Source organism: Pelmatolapia mariae, linkage group LG7 (assembly GCF_036321145.2).
Source record: "Pelmatolapia mariae isolate MD_Pm_ZW linkage group LG7, Pm_UMD_F_2, whole genome shotgun sequence".
In the NCBI taxonomy this organism is placed as follows: Eukaryota; Metazoa; Chordata; class Actinopteri; order Cichliformes; family Cichlidae; genus Pelmatolapia; species Pelmatolapia mariae.
This window is the reverse complement of record NC_086233.1, coordinates 40,995,594-41,011,555: the sequence shown is the minus strand read 5'-3', so window position 1 is coordinate 41,011,555 and position 15,962 is coordinate 40,995,594. Positions and strand designations below refer to the sequence as shown.

Below are 15,962 nucleotides of genomic sequence, written 5' to 3'. Positions count from 1 at the left end.
TTGGGATTATGAATAATGACTGCTAATTTGACCTTGCATTTGCTGTAGATGTAAATGAGAATTGGTTTAGCCAATGCAACTTTATTTTTACAGAGCTGTAGGTTTGTCTCCCTGCTTTGGCATCGATCTAACATCAAGATGCTTCATTATAAGAGTAAATGGACTGTTTCTTATATACCACTTTTCTATTTGAGCACTCAAAGCACTTATTCGCCCATTCACACAAGCACTTTTTTTTTCTGCACCTAAGTGGTGTCTTTCTAACAGTCACACTTTCACAGTGAATGTATCGGAAAGCAACTTGGGGTTCACTATATTGCCCAAGGATACCTTGGCACGCAGACTCGAGCAGGCAGGCTTGACCTACCAACCTTTCAATCAGTAGATGACCGGCTCTACCTCCAGAGCTACAGCCAATCAAAGATGTTCAGTAAATGAAAGCAGAATGTTTTCCTGCAGTAGTAGCAAGGTCAGATACAGTTTTCTGCTGTGACACTGGGCTAAACAAGTCATCAGATAAATTTACCTGGAAGCCAAGCAAAATGCAGAGGTACCATGGTGGCCTGTCACTGAGGGAGTAAACTAAATCTATTTTTTTTCCTGTTGTCCCTTCTGGGGTTTCCTCTGTGTGAGACTCCCCAGGATCAGCTGTCAGCTGTGGCTGTTCGCCATCTTTGTCCTTTAAAAGAAGCACAGCAAAAGTCATTAGTCATTAATTAGTCATCAATTTAGCAATAATTAGTTTAATCCACTGCAATGCATTTCTTCCTCTGCATCATTTCAGCAACTGTTTTGAAATTTTAATTACTTTAAATACCAATTAATTGTGTGCACAAGTTTGAATTTATTTAGGAATTTTTTTATGTATGTATATATTTGAGCTTGTATGTATGTATTTACATAAAAGGCCAATATACACGCAAATCTTTTAATAAGTGCTCCTGCAAATTGCTGTGAAAGTGTTGCTTTCTCAGGTGGAGTTGTGGGACGCATTTTTTTCTTACAGATGCTGCCTCCAGTTGGAGCTTCTGGTTTTTCTGTCATACTTGTATTCCATTTCCTTAACTGCTTGCAGTAGTATTGTGCTTCCACACTCTGCCAGATGGCATTACTACATGCATGGTAGTAATGTGGCTCTGTGATCCTCTTGCTTTGCCCCTGCTTTGGCAGTTATGAATCCTGAATTCTTGTTTGTCTGTGACTTCCTGGTAAAATGCAATGCCTGTGCTTTGTGGGAAAACTGAGCTCAGGTTCACTGCCTCACTTACCTGTCTCTTTAAGTTGCTTGCCTGCTTATAAAAGACATATTCCCCTTTTATTCAACTGCCTGTCCAGTCTCCACCACTTTCTTCCTCTACTGTCCCTGGGATCCTCTCGCCTGCCAGTAACAGCTCCCCTATCTTACCTGAGTATTTACCTGTTGCTAACAACTTCTTGCAAAACATGACAGAATTATCTGGCCAAACACTGGACTCAAGAGACTCAGCTGCCATACATATACAGCTTTATCTAAACAAGGTTTGTCTTTGGGCCAACACAAGCATGTGCACCATTTATTCATGGAGCAGCTATAGACCAAATATGCACTGTAATTCTGACAAGTAATTCTGGCCTCAGTGCCCATCACATGACCTCTCCCACTTCTGTGCCAATTGGTGGGGTCGCTGCAGGCATTGTCATTGCAGTGCCATTCACCACAGCCATTCGCCTCACTTCTTCCACAGTGACTGGTATCAATTGTGAGAGCTTAAAAAGTGTTAAAACTTTCCCTTCCATGAAGTTTTTCTTTGTCTAAAAGAAGAGTAAGACTCTTAGGCCATTTTCTGATTGCTGGGGGTTACCAGAGGTTAAACCAAATCACCAGATTACTTCTGTTCAGTTCAGCTTTTGAGCCTTTTTACATGACGCCATAATTTTTTTTTACAAAATTAGATCTGTGTAATGCTTATAAACATAAAAGAAAAGGATGAGTGGAGAACTACTTTTACCACTCTTTTGGGACATTTTGAATACTTGGTGATGCCATTTGGTCTTAGTAATGCCCTTGCTGGTCTATGTAAAAGCAGAAAAAATGTCCAAACAATAGCATTTCTGCTCCTTCTGAAATTGCACAGACATCCTCCATGCAATTATCAGTGCTTTCTTTTTGCTATTTATTACCAGTAATTTATGAAAAACAATAGTACTCTCACTAAACTGGCCTTTAAGTGATTGGTCCCAGATGGTAAGTTAAACCCATGTGGCTTTTTCTCCCAGCGTCTGTGTCCTGCTGAAAGGAAATATGATGTCGGGAAATGTGAGATACTGGGAGTGTAATGCTACCATTAGACAAGTGCAAACGCTGGTTGGAGGGGATTGATCAGCTATTTATCTTCTGGAGAGACCACAAGAATCTCTCTTACTGGACATCTGGTTATGCTATGATGGAGAAGATAGTGTAGGGTCAGAACCCCTGATAGCCTATCATGAAAATATCCCATACAACTTAATATTTAAAGGTGTGGACGCAAGATAAGTGGCGAGAAAAGAAACAAAGGGATTAAAGATTTTAATAATATGACTAAAACCACAAAGAGTGTGACAAGATTGGGCGTCAGCCAATCAAAGAAAAAGAAGACCAAGAAGTCTCATTCCCCGCTGTCTTGACTGCCATGGTGGATTCACAGCCACAGAGCACAGAGAGCCACTGTAAGTTTCCTTCAAAGATTTATTTAGTACATCACTATTGTGATTAATGAGGAAACCAACACAGACATGAAACTCCTTCATGACTATTTTAGTTAATGGTAAAGGTGTTAGCTAACTAGCCATAAATACACTGATCAGTGCCCTGACATTAGCTTTCGCTCTGAAATTTGACAGACATTCTGTCCATATGTCAGCCGTGTCTTTTTACTCAGTTTGCTCCACTGTTGGCAGTAAAAGAGCATTTTACTTCACCTCAGAGCCCTCACTTTGTATCACAGCATTGTGACTCAGGGGCATCAGTACATCACACTTTTGTGGCGGCGTGTGGTTTGTGGCTCAGCTCTAGGGGAGGGATGGACCAGTGTGTTCAGTTTTGTGGTGTCGGCTGGAGAAAGAGTGTTTAAAAAGCATTATATAAACTGGATAAACTGTCTGGGTTGTTGCTATAGTGTTCCAAAAACTTAGTCATATCACGATGGATCCGTGGTCTGCTCAGCCAGTGGAGGTGCAAGCCAAGATAGCAACTGACCTGGTGGGGGCACAGCGCCATCTTCTAGATAAGCAGCAGGAAAGGTCCGAGCGGCAGATAAGGCTGCTCAAATGTCTGCTTGCTTGGGCTGGCTCCTCACTGCCGCTGTTCCTGCTCCCCAGAGTCTGAGCATTGACACTCCACCCAATGGACAAGAGGGAGGACCCCCAGGCCTTCCCTGAAATTTTACAGGCCACGGCGGAGACGTGCTGGCCGCCCGAGAATGAATGTTCACTGTGGCTGCTGCCTCTTCTAGAAGTGGAAGTTTTGAGCTTAGCTTTTAAGTGGCAGATAGGAATTGCTTTCTCAACATCCAGCAAATCATCATGGACCGACTGGGGCTCTTGCATGAGCATCACTGCTATTGGTTCACTCCTAATCTCTCACCCCTAGATGGGGGTGAGAGATTAGCCATTCGCCTACACTAGGAGGCTCCACAATTGAGTAGCCTGGGGGAAGCTTAGCTGTTGAATATGCTGACACTCATGCAGCTTATGGAGGGGTTCCCAGCATAAACAGCGGAGTCGGTTTGGCTGTCATCAGCCAGCAAGCCTCAAGCTGGCCATAATGCTAGCTAAGGATCACTTCGCAGCACGGCCGAGGGAGCTGGCAGGGACCCACAGCTGATGGCCAATCCCAGCTCCAAGGAGGCCCTGTGGTGCATCCCCATTGCAGCCAGCAGACTCCAACGTTTAATCACACTTCCACTTCTGATATCTCTCCACGGTCCTGGCATCTAGCGTCTTTGCACCTGCTACCATTAATGAAGGTCCCATTGAGTGCATTGGCATGGACCTCGTTGAGCAATTTCACCAGCATCCAAGCGGATAGTGCTTTTTATTATTTCTGGTGGATTATGCAACACAATATCCCGAAGCAGTGCCACTGTGCACCATTTCTACAAAGACTCTATTTTTGACTGGTTTTGATCACAGAGTTGCAGTTGTACATAGTAAAACAAATAACAATACAAAAATTTGCAGTTCTCGGTATATTTGTGAAAATATCCATCCTTGAATTTGTGAATATTTTTTTCTATAAATTTAAATCACAAGTATGTGAACATTTTTTACACGCAAACATTTCAAATTACAAGTTCATATTTTTTCTTCACATTTTCCTTTTTTATTTTACAAGCTCTCACATTTACAACATATTTACCCTCATAGTAATGCCAACAGACAGTCAGGTCAAACAAAAGGGGTGCTGAGACCGAATGGGTCCAACCACCTATGCTGCCAAAGTTTGTTTGGATTTAGAGAACATTAGTATGGACATATGAGACCTAAAATCCAAAATGAAAAGTGTCATTCACAAAGTCCTATAAAATAATATGAAAACCTGGAGCAGCTCAAACAAGAAATAAACCACAGTTTAACCTCATTTAACACAAAGCTATAGCGACATTATATTGCCAGATGTATTTGCTCGTCTGGCTTCACAGCTGTACGAACTTGAGTGGCATTCCGTTCTTAATCCATAGGATTTAATTTTGTGTTGCCCAACCCTTTGCAGGTATAACAGCATCAACTCTTTTGGGAAGCCTTTCCACAAGGTTTAGGGGTGTGTTTATGGGAATTTCTGACCATTCTTCCAGAACTGAATTCATGAGGCCAGACAGGCTTACAGTCTCCACTCTAATCCATCACAACTATGTTCTTTTGGGTTGAGGTCAGGACTCTTTGCAGGCCAGTCAAGTCTTTCCACACCACAAAAAAACTTGCTCATCCATATCTTTATAGACCTTGCTTTGTGCACTGGTGCAAAGTCATGTTGGAACAGGAAGGGCCATCCCCAAACTGTTCCCACAAAGTTAAGAATATGAAATTTTCCAAAATGTCTTGGTATGCTGAACCATTAAGAGTTCCTTTCATTGGAACTATGGGGCTGAACCCAGCTTTTGAGAAACAACTCAACACTATAATTCGCCTTCCACCAAACTTTATACATGGCACAATGCAGCCAGATAAATACCATTCTCCTGGCAACCACCAAAGCTAGACCTGTCCATTGGATTGCCAAATGGAGAAGCACAATTTTTACTCCAGAGAACATGTCTCCACAGCTCTAGAGTCTAGTGCCAGCATGCTTTAAACCACTGCATCTGATGCTTTGCATTGCACTTGGTGATGTAAGGCTCAGATGGAACTGCTCTGACAAGGAAATCCATTCTGTGAAATTCTCCATGCACTGTTCTTGAACTAATCTAAAGGCTACATAAAGTTTGGAGGTCTGTAGCAACAGACTCTGCAGAAAAGTGGTGACCTCTGTCCATTATGCACCTCAGTATCAGCTGACGCTGCTCTGTGATTTAATGTGGAATACCACTTTGTGGATGTCATTCCCAATCGCTTCCACTTTGTTATAATATTACTAACAGTTGACTGTGGAATAATAGTATGAAAATTCCATGACTGGACTTGGTACACAGGGCATCCTATCACAGTATCACACTGGAATTTGTTGAGCCCCTTAGAACGACCCATTCTTTCACAAACATTTCTAAGATAAGATAAGATAAAATAAGATAAGATAAGATAAGAAGAACTTTATTTATCCCGAGGGAAATTCTTTTGTCATACACATGCTCAATGCAGCAAGAGAGACAGAGGAACAGAGTAATAAGATATACAATATGTACAATAGAATACAAGTATACAGTAATATACAGTAGGAAGTGCAAAATATAATATCGAGTAACTGTAGCAAGTAACAGTATAACTATATCCTGAAAAAGAAATAGCTTAGCTTAGCTATCAGTGCAGGTGATTGTAAAAGTGACATAGTATTGTGCAAATGGATACAAGAGTAGCAGCATATGATGGGGAGATGAATCAAACATTCAATGAAAAAACTGTTGGATGATATTGCACGGTCTGAATGGGAACAGAATAGCTTTGTTATTAATCCTCAGGAAAATCACCTACAGAGTGAGGAAGAGTTGTATAATTTTATTGCCACCGGTACAAAGGATTTTCTGTGGCAGTCAGTTCTGCATTTCGGGGCAATGAGTCTTTTGCTGCATGTGCTCCGATGGTCCATCATGGAGGCGTGCATGGGGTGGGAGGGGTTGTCCATGATACAAAGAAGCTTTTTTAGCATTCTCCTCTCGGACACCTCCTCTAGGTTCTCCAGTCTGACACCCAGGACAGAACCAGCCTTTTTAATCAGTTTGTTCAGCCTGTTGGCATCGGCTGTCTTCACCCCACTGCCCCAGCACACAGCTGCAAAGAACACAACACTCTCTACCACAGAGTGATAGAACATTGTCAGCATTTTCCTACAAACATTAAAGGACCTGAGCCGCCTCAGTAGGAAAAGCCGACTCTGCCCTTTTTTAAAGACAGCATTGGTGTTCTTGGTCCAGTCCAGTTTACAGTCCAAGTGTACCCCCAGGTACCGGTAGTCCTCCACGATCTCTACATCAGCCCCTCTGATGGTGACAGGGGTAGGAGGAGGAGCATGCTTCCTAAAGTCCATGATCAGTGCCTTTGTCTTTGTGATGTTAAGTTGTAGATGGTTAAGCTCACACCACTCAACAAAGCTGTCCACCACACTCCTGTACTCCTCCTCCTGATACAGCCCACAATGGCAGAGTCATCAGAGAATTTCTGCAGATGGCATGACTGTGACTTGTACCTGAAGTCAGACGTGTAGAGGGTGAAGAGGAAGGGTGATAGGACCGTCCCCTGTGGCGCCCCCGTGCTGCTCAGGATGTTATCCGAGCGGCAGCCCTTCAGCCGAACATGCTGTGGTCGACACAGCATGTTGACCACAGCAGCAGTCGACCTAGAAGCAGTCTGCATGCCTAGGTACTTGATTTTGGATTAGAATTTCATTTTTTGATAACATTTCACTTGAACTCTCAAAATGAAGTTCAAACAGTTGTTGGGGCATGTGAAGAAGGCCACCATTAAGTGAAAAAAACACCATCCTTGATAGCTGATACTGGGAGGTTTGAAAGCCTCACCTTTAAACCACCAGTATACCTCTTGCCATTCTGGCGAGATAGCTCAACTGTTGTCTTGCCTTACCCTAAAAATTCTTCTCCAGAAAGCACACACTTCAGTTGTGCTTGAAGGTATTTATACTGGAGCAGGGGCTTCCTTTTTAGTCTGCATCCTCCCAGTTTATGACGATGTTAAACTCTGTAGATCATAGAGCTTCACTGAGTCAAGCTCTAAGAATAACGCCGCCTCCTTAAAATTTTCAAATTGATCTGAGTATTTATTGAACCAGTGAGTTCTTTCAAAGAAATCCTTTTCATGCTTGCAAAGAGAAACTACGAATTCTATTCAATCATGATGCACTAATAAAAAGTTAACAGTCCTCAAACCTGCCAAATCAAAAGACACTTGAGAACCTTCAGCATATTTATTAAAACATCTAAGTGAGTGTATGTCTATATATGAGCCTGTGTGTATGTTCTTAACCCTGTATGGTTTAAAGAAATCCAATATAAATTCAAACTTGTCCTCCTAATTCTTGTTTTTTTTTAAATGCAGAAAGATGTAGAATTCAAAGAAAGCATTAAAAACCCCAAACTACCATGACATACATGCCCATAATGAGTGTACAGAAATGTCTGACCTTGTTATACATGTTATACAATCTTTCTAGCTTCCTTCTCTCCATTATATCAGCCAAGTTTCAATCTTCTTTTACCAGTCATAGTCCCTTCATTTAGAATCTCACTACTTTCACCTCTGCACTTCTGGCCTTATTTCTCTCTTGCTTCCTCCTAGCATGCCTTCCCCCCCTTCTCACCTTTTGCGTTCTGACAACACCCTATTGGCCAACATTATCAGATGAAGTCATTTTTAACCTGGCCCCCGACCAAACAGGTATGGACATGTCATTCATCTCATTCACTATGTCATTCATTATCATCCAGTGATTCGGTTAATATTTTATTTCCAACATCTGTCCTTATACAACGTTCATCACCCCACCCCCCAAAAAGAGAAAAAAAGAAAAAAGAGAAAGAAAAGACACTATTGTTATGGCTGAATCTTCATGAAACGTAAAGGCATATTTTTAAACTATCCATCCCTTTGTCAGTGTACTTAATCACTATGTATTAACAGGGTCTATACTATTGCAACAGCATTCTTCCTACATGTTTCACATATTAGAACCAGAAGGTTCTGAAATTCACTAAAGTCTTCATCCCTAGGTCCACAGTGGGGAACACAACTATCTTTGAAACCTGCTGTGTCTCAAAGGTTGTGCTCTGCACTCATTTATCTCTTCAAAGTTGACACCTTGTTGTGTGAACGTCACCATTCCAACAGTCTCAACCACTCAGTTGCAAACCCATCTGTACCACATTTCCTCTCCAGCAAGAAGCATCTTCAGACATTTGCTTCAGTTATTATTTGCTTCCATCTAGTGGCTATCTTCCTGTAACCCAGCATCTACAGATAACAGAAATACATATGACTGGACATGGGTAAGCTGTTCACTTCAGGGTCGGCATAATCTTCAGTTGTTGCTGTGTTGTTTTTATTTGTCTGGGTTTTGAGTTACTGAGTCAGATTTCTCACTTTAATGTTTAAAATGCTTTTCACTCTACAGACATCTCAATGTGAACTGCCAAAAGTCTATTTGATAATGTTTTTAGGTTTGTTTATTATGTAAGATGCTACTTAATAAAATGACTATACGCTACATCCTTTCAAAACTGAGGCAAACAATATGCTACAAAAACATGTCTGGGTTTTGATACCCTCTCCAACCTCCACCCGGAGAGGGTGGAGTGCCCACTCCGGGTCAGGGACGAGTTCCTGCCCAAGTAGAGGAGTTTAAATATCTCAGGGTCTTGTTCGCGAGTGACAGGAGAAGGGAGCGGGAGATAGACAGAAGGATTGGAGAAATTGCGAATACAAGCAGCCAAAATGGGCTTCCTCCCAAGGGTGACTCCCTTAGGGATAGCGTGTGAGGTTCAGCCATCTGGGAGGGGCTCAGAGTAGAGCCGCTGCTCCTCCACATCGAAAGGAGCCCGTTGAGGTGGTTCGGGCATCTGATAAGGATGCCTCCTGGGCTTCTCTTGAGTGAGGTGTTCTGGGCATGTCCCACCTGGAGGAGGTCCCAGGGCAGACCCAGGACACACTGAAGAGATCATATCTCTTATTTGGCTGGCCTGGGGACACCTTGGTGCCAAATAAGCTGGAGGAGGTGGCCGGGGAGAGGGAGGTCTTGGCTTCTCAGCTTAAACTGCTGCCCCAACGACCTGGCCCCGGATAAGCTGAAGAAGATGGATGGATGGATGATTTTGATATATTGAGTTAGATTTTTCATTCTCCCATTAAAAGTAATCTCAACACTGTTTGATCACATTAAACAGACAAAAAAGGGTAATTTTAATACAACACCACACCACTATTGCTCCAGAGCTATTGGAATACATAAAAATTGGATTTAGAGGACAATAAAACAAGAAGTTAAAATGATTAAATTAAACAATTAATTGCAAGTTTTCCACGTGGATAATTTTACTTTTTAGCATTTTTTTAAGAGAGAACTATTGCAGAGGATAAAATTTAAGAGAAAAATATAAGTAGACAATTCTTCCAACAAGACTTAAACAGAACTTTGACAATTGTAGATGTGTGTTGTGTACAATCCACTTTAATAAAACTAACTTAAAAGAGAGAAGTGAAATGAAGATGTGATTTTCCCCAAAGGAGGAGGCTTCGATATATAATACAAGGTTAGCTAAATATGATAAATAAGGCCCAGTTTTGCAGATGATGACAGATTCACGTGCTTGCCCATCTGCAGTGGAGTTTATGTTCTAATTTTTCTTTCTTCAGTCAGTTGCCATGGGTAGGAAGAGGAAAACATCAGCCTTAAAGTCAGCTGTGTACACTTGAACACCACATGCAGTCTAAACTTTTTTTCCCATTTATACACAAACAGCCATGGAGTCAGCTCCACTTACATATCCCTCCTTTTGGGCAACACATGCACCCTTTGTTGATTTCACATTCCAGAGTGGCTTACATTTAGCTCTTAGTGCTGTATTGAAAGAATATCACACTGTAGCTCTTTTCACTTTAGTCTGCTAATATAAGCAAATGTACAACATTGTCAAAATGTTAAGTAGTGACTGTGTTATTATATGTTTTCCATTTGTCTTTGTGACAGAGTTGGAGTCTTATGACATCAAAAAAATCAACAATGTCAATCTGGAAACTTTAGAGCAGATAAAGACAACACATCACTTACCCCAAATGCAGGATTGTCTGTCCCCTGGTCATTGAGTCCAAGCTCTATTGTTTCTTCTGTCGTGAGATGCATTGTGGTAAATCAGGCAAGGTGTTGTAAACTCCGCATAAATACAAAAACACACAAGGTGGGAGTAAATCTCTAGTTGAGCACAAAAATAAAAGGGACAACATTAATAATTTCCCTAGTTTCGCTAGGAATGCTGACTATTGCAGTCAGAAAGAGAACGGCTTAGTTATTTTGTAATCTCCTCTTTGGCTCTGAAAACTTTCTGGGCTGCTGCTGGGTGAGTGTGAGCTCTAGTTACTCTGACTTTGGGTCATGTGCCTGCTGTTGTGTGATGATAGACCTATTGAGAATAGCGAAGCAAGTTTGTCACATGCATCTTTATTTACACATGAATCATACTGTTATCAAATATTTGCAGGTGAAATATTTAAGGAATTTAAGAAAGTGGTCAGATTTCAGCTTTTGATGTTCATCTTTGGATTGGATCCATGGATACCATGTTTCCACTTGACACATTACGATACCTGACACTAATTGCAGCTGTATTAAAATAAATCACAAATCATTGTACTTTGCTCACTACACTGAGGCAAAAACTTAATTTAAAACATAACTTTTGAAACTTACTGTGATGCACAATCATATGGGGAATCTTACCTTATAAGCAATATAATTTATTTTCTCCTAGAAAATTTTTTTGTGGTCTATTAATTTGCAACAGCTCAGTGATAAAGAGATTGACCTCGAGTGCTATCATGAGCAAACTAGTTCAAAGACATTACATAATTATGCATTTTACATCCAACATGAAAAAATGAAGTGCTCACACAACAATAAAGCATTTCAGAAGATTAAATGCAGATTTCTGTATTTCTCCTATAGAAACCTTGCCTTCTTTAACTAAACACCTTATAACTAGAATTGTGCACTTGATTCTGCATTTTGTGGTGTTCCAGTCTTTTTATGACTAAAATGCAACTCACTGTAACAGTGCTTAACAAATTTATTTGACCAACTCTCGTAAAACAAGAAAACTTAAACGTTTTAGAAATCTGTCTAAACCTTCTTTAAAACTAAAACTAAAACTAATATTGTTATTTATTAGGGAAAACAATAAACTGGAAAATTAATTAATCACCCATAACATTCAACCACTAAAGTTACTTTTTTTTGTTCTGAAATGCAATGCATTCATAAAAACATGAATACTACATTTAACATAATTGTCCCGCGTGCCAAAGTGGAAAAAAATTTTTTTTGCTAAAGGAACTCAAAATCAATTACAGTCTCGGTCTCATGGCATAGATGTGTGATTCTCATGAGAGTGGCAATCAAAGAGAAATGGCTGTATTAAGCAAGGGACAGGTGAGGTCAAGTAATGAAAATGCTTTGCACAAAATTAATTGTGTAGACCAGCGGTCCCCAACCCCCGGGCCATGGACCGGTACCGGTCCGTGAGTCATTTGGTACCGGGCCGCGAGAGTTGAGACTCGGGTGTGAAATGTATGGTTTTCAGGGTTTTTATTGGTTTTCAGCGTTATTTTGTTATCGTTTTTTTTCGTTAACTCGGTTTTCCTGGGTCTTTTCACGTGTGTTATGAATAAATCTTTTTTTTTTCCGGTACCGGTACTAGTTTTATTTTGTTGTATTTATCCGTGACACCTTAAAGGCCGGTCTGTGGCGCAAAAAAGGTTGGGGACCGCTGGTGTAGACCATTAGAGTGATATGATTTTTTGTTATTTTCTGTCTGTCTGATTATTGTTTTAATAACAGTAAGGCATAAAGTATTTAAGTCCAGTTTAATTTATATATCACCAATTTACAGTAATATTTACACCTTAAAGCAAAGTGCTGTGTTAGAATAATAATATATTGTGTGTATATTGTGAGCACCTGATAATAATGAATTACAGCAATCCAGCCCAGAAGTAATAAATGCATGCATACATGCATGAATTACCTTTTCAGCATCAATTTGAGATATTATGCAACAAAGTCTTCTTTATGCACAAAGGTTAATTATGGAGTTCTAGGACTAGTTCTGTTTAGGTTATGCATTCTTCCCCAAGGCATAGGCACAGAAGGCAAAGCATACATTTTCACTGCTATGCAGAAGCCAGACAACACACACCATCCAGCCATCCATCCATCTTCTTCCACTTATCGGGAGCTGGGTCACGGGGGCAGCAGCCTAAGCAGAGAAATCTAGACCTCCCTCTCCCCAGCCACCTCCTCCAGCTTGTCCAGGGTAACACCAAGGGTTTCCCAGGCCAGCTAAGAGAGATAATCTCACCAGCGTGTCCTGGCTCTACCCTGGGGCCTCATCCCGGTGGGACATACCCGGAACAGAAGCATCCTTGTCAGATGCACGAACCTCCTCAATTGGCTCCTTTCGATGTGGCGGAGCCGCTCTACTTTGAGCTCTACTCTGGCAGACTCCCTAATGGAGAGGCCAGCCACCCTTTGGAGAAAGCTAATAAATAAGCTAAGCTGCTTGTATCCATGATCTGATTTTTTTGGTGGCTACCCAAGGCTCGTGACCATAGGTGAGCTTGGGGATGTAAATCGACTGGTAGAGGGGCTTTGCCTTTATGCTCAGCTCTCTCTTCACCACGATGGACTGGTACTATGTCCGCATCACTGCAGCCACAGCACCAGCTCTCATCTCCCCTCCCTCATGAACAAGACACCAAGATACTTAAACTCCTCCACTTGGGGCAGTAACTCATCCCTGACCCAAAGTGGGCACACCACCCTTTTTTGGTGAGGATCTTGGCCTCCAACCTGGAGGTGCTGATTCTCATTCCGGCCGCATCACACTCGGCTGCGAACTGCTCCAGTACGAGCTGGAGGCCACCACCTGATGAAGCCAACAGAACCACATCATCCACGAAAAACAGAGAGGATATTCAGAGACTGGCAAAGTGGAAGCCTCCCACCACTTGGCTATGCCTAGAAATGCTTTAAAATTGTGCAATAAAAATTGTCACTTATTTTGTTCACAAAAAATTTGTGAACAGAATAAGTGACAAGGGGCAGTCCTGGCAGGCTCACCCTCAAGTATCCTCGGGAGGGTAAAAAGCTGGTCCAGCGTTTTGACCAACAGATGAAGTCTCCTTTCCAGCACCCTGGCATAGCCTTTTCCAGGGAGGCTGAGGAGTATGATCCCCGTATAGTTGGAGCACACCCTCCAGTCACCCTTCTTGAAGATGGGAGCATAACCCCAGTGTCGTTTGGCGCATAGGCACAGACGACAGGCAGGACCTGTTCCCTGACCCTAAGGCACAGGGAACAAACCCTCTTGCCCACAAGGGAAAACTCCAATATGCAGGCAGCAGACCGAAGAGATACTATACCCACACACCACTGAACCACGTGGAACCACCTCCTCTCACTAAGGGCAACTCCAGACTTGAAAGAAAGCCCCTCTCCAGGAAACTGTTTCCGGAGTCCAAGCCATGCATTGAGGTGAACCCAGCTATACCTTCCCCCACAAGAGGGATGTCCCAATCGCTAATCTTGGTGGGCAGGGATCAATCCAGCAGGGTCTTACCCTGGCTGGTGCGCAGCACACACTGCACCCAACCCCTACAGCACCTCCTGCAGGTGGTGGGCCTACAGAAATGTGTGCCCATGTCCCTTTTTCGGGACATTTTTTAATGTAGGATGGGAAGCAGAGCCTTCAGCTTTCAGGCCCTTTTTCAAATCCAGCTTCCAGCTTGGATTTGGGAGACAAACATCCTCTCTAATTTTACAAAGCATATATTTACAGCTGGATCAGATGACCCTGCAATAGAAAATATGTGCAGGTTTCTAATTATATTGCCCAAGGGAAGCATTTAGAATATAAAATGCATCGATGTCACCACTGAACCCTGTGGAACCCTGTGACTAACTGTTGTGTGTGAGCAAGACTCTATTTACATGCATATACTGGAATCTATTAGATTGATATGATACAAACCATTGCAGTGCAGTTCCATTAGTAGCAATGGTGTTTTAATCTCTGCAATAAAACTCTATAGTATACTGTGGTCAGCAGTATTGAACGTTGCCCTGAGGTCTAGTAGAACAACCACAGAGATGACTCCACTGCCAGAGGCCATAAGTGATCATTCATATCCTTCACTATTGCTGTTTCTGTGCTATAATATACTATAAATCCTGACTGAATAAACCATTCATTAATGTTGCTGTTATTAATGACATCTGTGGAACTGATGTGAATTTTTTAATGGTTTTTCTAATGGTTAAGATTTTATTGTTGTTGCTAGTTAAACTTGGCTACCTAAGGTTGTTCCGATAGTCTGATATTGTCACGGTCTGGCTGGCAGACCGTGGGGATGTAGGGAATGAGGACCCAGGCGCGGAGCTCTGTGTGTAGACAGTGCGTTTATTTACAGAGTGGTAAATACTGATGCACAATTAATCCCCGTGCTCCCCAAGACTCCCGTGTGTGTCTTCCAGTGGCGTCCGTGTTCGTGCTCCCTGCTGTCGTGACTGTGCACACCCTGTGCGTGCTGCCCTTCCTCTCCACGTTCCTCCTGTAGGAAAACAATAGAGGCAGACGTTAAACACTGACCCCCGCGGGCACACACACGATCTGCACTTCCTAAACACACACTGACTTGGGAGTCTAACGCAATGATCCCGCGTCGGTGGGAGCTCCAAGACTCTCCTAAGTAGCTCCCCCGACGAGCCCTGATCAGCAGCAGGTGTGTGGCTTCAGGTGTGGCCAGTCCGTCAGCAGGGCCACACCCACCAGGCCTGAAGGCGCCCGCAGAAACACATACACACATCCGCAAACAGGGAGAAGAGGGACAGCAACACCAAATATACATACAATATAACAAGTCCATGACTGCTCAGGGATCCTGGGTCGCTCAGACCCAGGACCCTGACAGATATGTAGGAATCGATGGTTATAAATATATATTTATAGTTTTATTTTTGTATTTTTTACCCCATCTCTCACCCTCTGATAGCTGGGATAGGCTCCAACTCCCCCATGACCCTGATAAGGGTAAGTGGAAGGGAATGGGTAGGTGAATGGATGTTTGTTTGTTTTTTTAATATGTGTAAATCTAGTGTAATAGACTATGTTTTTATTCTTGTTTATTTTTAATTGACAGAATTTTTGTGCTGTTGAAATTTTAGATTATGTCATATTAATGACTGACATTAAATAGCACTGCTGACCAAAGAGCACAAAATGACTAAGGCTTTTAGTTCTGGCATTTTAAACAGCACATCACAAGAAATTGAAAAATAAGTGTGAAACAACATTCATTTTTCAATTCATAGCTCTATTGGTTAATAAATTAATCCCTTTTCACAGTATGCAAAACATACTATACAAACTATTTTTTCTCATTTTGGAATGTTATCACTCTATATCACTTTATATTTTAGAGCGTATGCCATTATCTGCCTTGAAGTTTAAGTTGTGGTCTCCAAGTCGCAGCTATTAGAAGTCTGCTTGACAAGAAAAAGTGCAACTGTTTTT

The 15,962-nt window shown here is 41.9% G+C and overlaps 1 protein-coding gene across 1 annotated transcript in view; it reads right to left on the bottom strand.

The window, feature by feature from the left end:
* si:dkey-106n21.1 (solute carrier family 23 member 2) overlaps nt 1-10,664 on the bottom strand; it is a 54,986-nt gene extending 44,322 nt beyond the window's left edge. Inside the window, exons 1-2 of the mRNA XM_063480937.1 lie at nt 10,448-10,664; nt 527-679 (exon numbers count right to left, since the gene is read on the bottom strand). Of these exons, the coding sequence (XP_063337007.1) occupies nt 527-679; nt 10,448-10,519 (225 nt within the window). The 5' untranslated portion in view covers nt 10,520-10,664. The remainder of the gene's footprint in view (nt 1-526; nt 680-10,447) is intronic.
* Nucleotides 10,665-15,962: the final 5,298 nt, after the last annotated feature.